The sequence below is a fragment of the Ruditapes philippinarum genome, unplaced genomic scaffold (genome assembly GCF_026571515.1).
Source record: "Ruditapes philippinarum isolate M1 unplaced genomic scaffold, ASM2657151v2 ctg3461_1_1_1_1, whole genome shotgun sequence".
Taxonomy (NCBI): Eukaryota; Metazoa; Mollusca; class Bivalvia; order Venerida; family Veneridae; genus Ruditapes; species Ruditapes philippinarum.
Window position 1 is genome coordinate 67,865 of NW_026858066.1, and position 9,497 is coordinate 77,361.

The window sequence follows — 9,497 nt, forward strand, 5'->3', positions numbered from 1 at the left end:
GATAACCAAATTTGGGATTGTGGATATCAAAGTGACCTAACAACCTTTCTGCTTCATAACTAACTTCCTTCCTTTTCTCAATGCTTTCAAATTTACCATATTAATACGTTGACCTATAAACAAGTTTTGATTGTGTTTGGGACATCTGAAGTAAAGATCAAGGTCACAATAACTTGATATAGGAAAATGGTTTCTCATCCATAGTTTCATTTAGGAGTTCAAATTTACTAAATTGACACTTTTGCTGATCTAGAATTGTGATGATCAAGATCTAGTACAAAAAAAACGTTAAACAACGGAATCTCTATGTGGAAATAAGAGTTAGTCGAATATGGGAAGGAATTGTAATAATTATTATAGCAACAGCAAAGTTTACACGGAAAACAAATTACTTATCAATATCTTTAATATTAAGAAGTAGGAGGCAAAAACGATCCAATGCTCCAGTAGTTGTTAAGGTTTGCAGGACCCTCTTTACAGCCATGTAATGCTCAAAGGCTTAACAGAAGGATTCCCGCGTAAAATGGACTCTTGTTGGACCGGCGATAAGTTCTTTCAGTAAATAAAGTCTCAAATATTTACTTTAATAAACCCAATATTTTACAGCGAACCGTTAATGGATTATATATCTAATTCCTTAGCAGATTCGAATTTGTTCAAGTTTGGAGGGTCTTCCTTACATATTATAAAGCCCAAAGCCCTAACCCATTCAATATGTACTGTTAGCCATTGTAAAATAACGCGACGTACATAAAAAGATCCAATGATCGAGTTGAATCAGAACCCTTTTCATATTCATGTAAGGCTCAAAGGCTTAACGGAAGGATGTCCGCATAAAATTGACTCTCGTTGGACCGGCGATAAGTTCTTTCTATATATAAGGTCTCAGAAATTTACTTTAATAAAACAAATATTCTAGATCGAACTGTTAATAGAATATTTTTCTAATCCTTTGCAGATTCTCGAGCCAACCGTTAAAAGACGTCTAGTCCGATTCATTTGCAAAATCAATTTTGTACAACTCTGGAGTGTATTCCTTACACATTATAAAGCACAAAGCCCTAACCCAATCGATATGTCCTTCAGATTTCCGCGTGGCATGGTCGTTTTCTTGACCGTCGATTTGTTCTTTGTGTATATAAATGATCGTAAAAAGCTCCATTTTCTCGAACAAACCGATTAAACATCACTTGTCCGATCCCTTTGCTCGATTTTGTACAAGTTTGGTTGTTATTCCTTACTTATAATAAATCCCAATGCCCTAACCCAGTCACTATCTTTGAAATTTCCGCATGGCATTATCTATTTCGAGACCGTCGATTTTTTCTTTGTGTATATCTATTTCGAGACCGTCGATTTGTTCTTTGTGTATATAAATGATCGTAAAAAAACAGCATTTTCGAACCAACCGTTTATACTCCACTTGTCCGATTCCTTTGCAAATTCTTTTTGTACAAGTTTAGAGGGTCGTCCTTACGCATTATAAAACCAATACTTATGTCCGTGAGATTTCCGCGTGGAACCGTTCTTTTTGGACTGCGATTTGTTTTTTTTTTTCTCTATAACTAAAACTCGTTTGAAAGTTTCATCATGGAGAAAAAAACTTCTGAAAATGAGATTAACATTATTCCGATCGATACAGTTGCCTAAAGACTTGATAAAAATGTAATTTAATGATGTGTGACGAAAATGTGCCTAAGAGCACGTTTAACCATTTACAGTTTGATCACCACTAGTTCGATTCCTTTGCAAATTTAATTTTGTACATGTTTAGAGGGTCTTCCTTACCCATTATAAAGTCCAAAGCCCTTACCCAATCAATATATGTCCGTGAGATTTCTGCGTGGCATGGCGTTTTCGATTTGATCTTTGTGTATATAAATTATCGTAAATAGCACCATTTTCTCGAGCCAACCGTTTAAACACTTTGCAGATTCGATTTTGTACAAGTCTGGAGCGTTTTCCTTACACATTATTAAGCCCAGATATGTCCGTGAAATTTCAGCGTGGCATGGTCGTTTTAATAAAATTGTAATTTATCAATAGACATACACTGGATGAAATCTCTTACGGTCATTTTCTCTTTCAAAGTGAACTATATTTGTTTTAGAAAATCGAAAATGACGTCACGATCACGTAGTATTGCTACACTGTTATATCAATTTTAATGAAATATCATTACTAGAAAGTATAAAACACACTTAAAACATAATAAAAACGTTTATATCTAAAAGTTACCTGAAATTATGCACGGAGATATACTTAAGATCGTTTTTGGAAAGTCCATATGTGGCCTTTACTGCGTTGATGCAACGTAAAACCAACAAATAACATAGACAAAATAACCTCGAAAATGCACTTTTGAACCTCTGTTTATGCTATGACATTGCTCATATATCAGATTTAATAATATATTAAACTAGCTATTGCGTGTTACATATTTTGTACCCTTTTATAATTAGAGCTTTGTTAATATAATGCAAAACTATATTAACATTTTACGGTCTCGGAATTGAATAATCTTTTCATTGTTTCTTTCCTTTTGTGTAAGATATTCATTGTTTGTTCCTGTTGTTTATATGCAAAGAAACATCTTGGACATGTCCGATAACGTCATATCATAATGCGTACTTGTTATGATTGCGTAATATTGTTGTAGATATAAAAAGACATTGTGTAATAAGCTGTCGTCAGATTACTGTTTAAAGAAAAACATCATGTTTTATTTAGATCAAGGTTACCTATTTCAAAATGATGTATGTAAAGTTAATAATTATTTTCTTTTAACAATAATAATTAGTTATCTCAATCTATATATAAATAAAAGTGAGTCAATCAAATGGTATTATCATTAGTATCAGTAACGATAATGACGTTGATGACATATGGTTATTCAATTGTACTTTTATCAATGATATAATGAGTGATTATTAAAAGTCACGTTAAAAATATTTCCGATCAATTCATAAATATATTTATATTACAAACGTGTAAAACACGAACTTATATACGCATTGTTTAAGATAACATAATTTGATAATATTCTATTAAATTCTTCTCTTTTCAGTTTGTTAACCTTTTACCGCATGAGCATATTGTGAAAAAATGGCCGTTTTCATTGAAAAGCCTCCTGTTACAAGTTCAAACTGCTATGAAACTACGAAAAATGCCTCAGTACTGATGAAACTTGGCAAAAAAGTTTACTCGACCATTAGACAGGACTGATTTTAAGAAAATATGAATGCTAGAGGCATTTTATAGTACAAGTAATATTTTGAGAGTTTTAATCTAATATGGCTATGCTGAAGACGATGAGGGTGGATACCAAGATAATAAAATTGACCGTGCCACATCACATATATGTGATGTATACTTCATCACAGTCTTCACAAAAATAACAGAAAACACCAAATGTTTACCATCTTCTTTAAAAATAAGTGACTATTTAATTTGAAATTTAAAGTTAAAGTTAAAAACAACAACAACAATAACAACACCATATTTACATCGAGTCATAAAATGTTTGAAACCGGGAGATTGCTACGTGTGCTTGCTTTACCATGGCAGCTCTCGAAAATTTTGGAATTCAGTCACGGTTTTGAGAAAGTTCTACTAGAAGATTATCACATCATTTGATATACATTAGAATTCCGGATACCCTCCAATAAATCCAGGATATCTTAAAGTAACAGCAAAGTTATCTATAAAAATATTACTTGTAATAAATCGAGTAATATTTTCTTTGACCATTTATAAAAGTCACCTGGGTTGGCTACATAGTAGAGGTGTTAAAATATAATTGTAATACACCCTTTGTTAGCCATTGAAATAGTATTTAATGTATAAAAGACTTTCAAAATTGGTTATGATTCAAAGCGGACGCTATAGTGCAGTGGTAACACTGTCTGCCTACAAATCAAGGGGTTGTGAGTTCGATCCCCCGCTTCTCCTCTGAACGAATAAATGACTACAAGACTGACTAAACCAGGATATCGACACAGAATGACAGCATCGATAGATACAAGAGAAAACCTTAACGGAACAGGAAACAAGTACCGAAAGTACAAGACCGAAGACGACGACCGATAACAGAAGGAAGAACGGAGACAAAGACTGACAACAAGCGAACAGAGACGAGGACCGATAACAGAAGAACAGAGACAGAAACAAATAACAGAAGAACAGAGACAGGGACCGATAACAGCAGGACTGACAACAAGCGAACAGAGACGAGGACTGATAACAGACGAACGAAGACGAGAACCGAAAACAGAAGAACAAAGACGACGACCGAAAACAGAGACTTCAACCGATAAAACAACATCTGACAACAAAAGAACTGAGACCAGGACCGATAATAGAAGAACGAAGACGACGACCGATAACAGAAAAACGAGCATCAAAACTCAAGAGTACTCAGAGAAAGGTGCCTTTAATTAATGTATATTTTGCATGCACATGTTTAACCTCCTCACACATACGAAGTATCTGAGTAGTCACGTTATATGCTTGCATAGAGTGCCAGATAAAATACATGAAACCTCTATATCTAGCAGTGTAAACCCTAAACACAGGTCTCTTATGTTTAAATGCCTTAAAATTTTCAGTACTATCTTTAATATAACTTCTATATGTTATATTGGCCTATAGAAAAATGTCCACCATCTTGGATTATTCGGCCAAATTGGATTGTTTTTTTTGTTTTAATTCTGTTTTGGTGTCTAATTTGTTTTTACCTAAACATGCTTTGTGACAAATTTCAGGCTTTTCCTTTCCTTAAAAGTTTTATTTGATATATCATCCATTTGATGTTAAAGAAATTTGGCGCTCATTTTAGTGGTCATTTTAAATGGCCATTTCAATGGTCAAGATCAAGTTTTTCAATTTGGTATCCACTTTTACCGGATTCAGCATACCTTAAATAGGTTAAATACACCAAGAAACCTCTTGTACTACAAAATGCCTCTAGCATCTTATAGGGAGCCAAATTCTCAAAGTCAGTCCTGTCTACATAGCCTTTGTAACAGCATATTCAATTTTAAATTTTCTATTACCATGGCGACGGGGGACGTCTCAAAATTGCCAAAACACTATTTTGCTTTTTTTTTTCATGAAAACTTATTTCAAAGTGCTGCAACTTCTCAAAAGATTGAGATCGAGAATAAGGCTTTCCAGCGTTGGTTACACGTTACCTTAAGATTGACCAGAGGCCATTTTTGTCACATATGCAAAATTTTCCTGGCACATTCTCCCCTCAAGTATGAAAAACCTTGGAATTACCTAAAATCGAGATATTCATTGTTAACTCGTGGCCTTACACCTAATTTTGGTGAAAATGTAGTTTTGTTGCATTTTTTTATCTTTTAATTAACAGAAAATGACGAAAACCTTGGAATTACCCAAAGCGAGATTTTCCATTTTAAATCGTGGCCTTAAAAACTGTGGTTTTGTGGCATTTATTTTTTTATTTGATTTACCCTTGTGTAGAGCATCTTGTGAAAATTGGTCGTTTTATTGAAAAGCGTACTGTTACAAGTTCAAACTGCAATGAAATTATAAAAAAAATGCTTCAATACTGATGAAACTTGGCACAAATGTTGACTGAACCATAGCCTTTGTAACAGCATGCTCAATCTTAAATTTTCTGTTATTATTGCAACCGGGACGGGGCGTCTCAAAATTGCCAAAAATCAGTATTTTGCATTGCTTTTTTTGTTTTTTTCTCATCAAAACTGATTTTAAAGCTCTGCTACTTCTCAAAGGATTGAGATAGAATAAAAGGCTTTTCAGCGTTAGTTACACGTTACCTTAAGATCGACGTGAGGTCATTTTTAGCCTGTCATATGTCCAAAACTTTCCTGGCGATGGGAAGGGGGCACATCCCCCTTTGGCACCCCATTGATGTACCTTTTTAACAGGGGGCAGCGCCAAAAAAATGATCACTTTTTTAACAACATTTCTCAAACGAACAACACTGTTTGGGGCCAAAATAGGGCATTTTTACAGTATTTGAGGCCTAAAAAGGGGAGTGAAAAAAGCTGTCAAAACACGTCTATATGAGGTAAAAGGTTTAGCTCTTGCTCACTGCTCATATCATGTCGTGTCCATATATTGTTTCTTCGCAATAGACATGGTGTTATATTTCATACAATAAAATTGGAAACTGGATAATTATTTTGAATCAAAATAGAATGATACATTTTAAATGTTAATAGAGGTTACAGAAATCTTATGAAATGGTCTCATTTCCAGGCAATGATTACAAAGGTTTTTTTTAAACATTAAATCATCTTCTAATGAAGAGCATCAAAATTAATTAAATATACTCTTGCTTAACATTTTATTTGTTGGTTTGTTGTTGTTTTTTATTTGTTTTTATTTGATAAAATTATGAACATGATAAAAGTACAGAAAACAGTCTGCTGTCAAATCCTCTGTTACTTATTTCACTTACAATGTATTTTTAACTTATTATTTCAAAATCAATATTTTAAAGAATTTATTTAATTTTTTCACAGATATATGTAATGAAAGAAGTGTAAATTTGTCGTACAACTGTTTTTACAAAGAGAGTTTGAGAATGGCACTGAGGAATCTGATTTTTTAAAAAATCTATTTTTATTAGTACATATTATATTAAAATAACCAGTCATGAAATACGTAATGTTTTGAGATATAACTAGTTCCGCTTAAAATATATTTTTACTGATTTAACAAAACGGTATGTTAAACGAAATAAGGGGCATTGTTGGCCAAGTGGTAAATGTCCTTGATATCAAACCGTATGCCCCTTACCGCTATGGAGTCGAATTTGCAAGAAACTTTGAATTACTTCATTGAGGAAGCTGTCAACTAGCTAACGTAATGTTAGTGGTTTTACTTAGGTGCCCGCTCGCGCCTGTAAAGCTAAAAAGTGGCCATCTGATATTTACAATGTTAAGCAAAAATCAAACCAAATACACAAAAGGAAAAAAAAACAACCGTTTTTCTTCCGTTTTTTCTTACATCATATCAATTATTAAAATTTATTACACTGAGAAGAACAATTAATGATATTTATTAAACCTTCAAAAGATTCAGATTAAAAAACATACCATTGACATATGTCATATTCTAAAAGTACATGTTCGTAAAATTAATGAAATATAACATGTAAAACTAATTATTCATAAATATACAGCAGTATACATTTGTATTTATACAACACTTAGAACAAATATTACAGTTATTCTGCATCAGAAATAAATTATTTCACAAAATACTAAAATAATTTATACATATGATAGCAATTATTACATTTTATGGCAATATTAGTACATATAATTGCAATATTAATACATATTATGACTCTATAGATATATATAATGGCAATACTAATACAATGTCATGACAATATCAATACATATTATTTTAATATTAATACATAAAACTAGCATAACACAGTTTATGTTTGTCTTTTGAAAGAATATCGTGGAGTGTAAGTGCCGTGGCAATGTGAAAATCACTTTTTATGTTCACTTCATTATGTTTTACTTTTAAAAACATTTTCAAAACTTTCGTGAAAATTAACATGAATCTGGAGGCATTCTTCTTAAATGTAATAATCAAAACAATTTAATAGTGTACTAAATGTAAAAATACATTATGTACAGTTCACGATTACAACAGGATTCGATATTAAAACATATATAAACAATGGCAAAATATATTTCACTTCTTCTGTATGTAAATTAGACAATGATATTAGTATATTTATCAATTACAAAATATATGTCAAAATACGTTATAAAAAGTAAAAAATTTGAAACTCAAAGATATCAAATACATTTAAATATGCATAATATAGAATTTCAAAATCCTCGACTTCCTTGTAAGTAAAATAAGGCAAGATATTAGTAAACTGATGAAAACATGTCTTACGATATATATTTCATATATTCATGCATGGTTACATAGATGTATATGAAGCTGAGCTGTAAAATAAGATATCTGTCCTGTTCAATGATAAAAAAGAGATCATTTTTTCACTTTAATCAGTCTTATTTTGTGTATGTAATAAATAGAATATTATATTCGTGTAGGTTCATTACTGAATTTATTGAACTTGTTGAATAAAGTAATATGGTCGCCAGTTTAATTTTATTCAACTTTTTCAATTAATTCAGTATTGAACTTATACTCATTCAATATCATCTAAGTATTACAAGTACGTAATAAACGCAGCAATATTTGAATACTGTATGACTATAAAATATGTTAAGTAAAAAAGTGACATTACTTAATTAACAATGAACGATTTAAAAAAAAATGTTGATATCCATTGTTATAACTTACTCGTAATAACTTAATTATTTATGACTAAATATATATATACTATAAAGTTTAGTGTTGTAACTTTAAAACAATGTAATAGTGTACAGTGTTTAAATTAATTGTAAAACAAGTATGCCCAAATTACGTAATGGATTTATATTAGCCTTTTATAGTTGTTTAACCTTTACCCTGTTTGGAAAAAGATCAGCCTTTGCCAGCAGTAAAGACCGGTCCAAAAACGGAAACAAATTTATTTATGAACTTCAGGGTAAAGGATTGAACGGTTATTCAGGCAATGCCTCTTGTAAAATTATCTACCAACACCATTCTTTGCACCTATTTTATAATAAAATAGAGATAACCAAACTCACTAAAGAAAGCCCAACACGACAAAAATTGAAAACAGTCCAGGCTCAGTTTAGTTGTAACTGCAAGCCAAAATATCATGCATTATATCGTCATCTTAGTACAGTAATAGGTTAACTCCTATGAATAGTTGAAGGAGTACACCCGTTACTGCACTTATGTGACAATATCTTTGTCATAGTCTTATAAATGAATTGTCTATATTTTTTGTAAACTAATATTTATATGTCATTCGTTAACTTATACACCCAGCATCATCATCTTCATATTTGAAAGATTTAAGATCTTCCATTACGACATGTCCACCGTACGCTAGATCATTGTCTTCTATGTAAATGACAGCATCTTGAACGGACAGATCATTTCCTGGAGATAGTGAATTGTCATTTCCACTTCGTGCAGTCACTGTATCAAGAAAATCGCCATCAATATCAGCGTCCAACAGATTTTTATCTTTTAATTTATCTATAAGCTTAATACATAAAGCGTTAAGGTTGCAGTGCTTCAATGCGTCTAGAATATCGTTCAACTGAGCGTTTGGGGTGGCCTGTCTCCAGCTGGTTAATATTTGGTATATTCTTTCATTGGGTGGAGTGTTTCCTTCTCCAGAATTTTCTATTTTCACATCAATTGTCTCGAAAAAATCTTTATTTGTGTTACCTAGAAAGCAAAATTTCAAAGATTATTACAACAAAAAAACCATGATAGAGGAAAAATTAAAATGTAGCTGAAACTGGGAATAAATACTTATATGTAATTACTGATATTTTATTTTGAAAATTAATTTAATTTGTTGGACATTGCTTACACACACTTTT

At 31.7% G+C, this 9,497-nt stretch overlaps 1 protein-coding gene across 1 annotated transcript; it reads right to left on the bottom strand.

The window, feature by feature from the left end:
* Nucleotides 1–6,994: 6,994 nt before the first annotated feature.
* Nucleotides 6,995–9,339, bottom strand: LOC132751982 (uncharacterized; the record flags this gene model as incomplete). The annotated part of the gene is given in 1 exon segment (XM_060742215.1): nt 6,995–9,339. A coding segment is annotated over 1 exon segment (425 nt), but the record flags the coding sequence as incomplete, so codon positions are not given.
* Between the last annotated feature and the right edge of the window lie 158 nt (nt 9,340–9,497).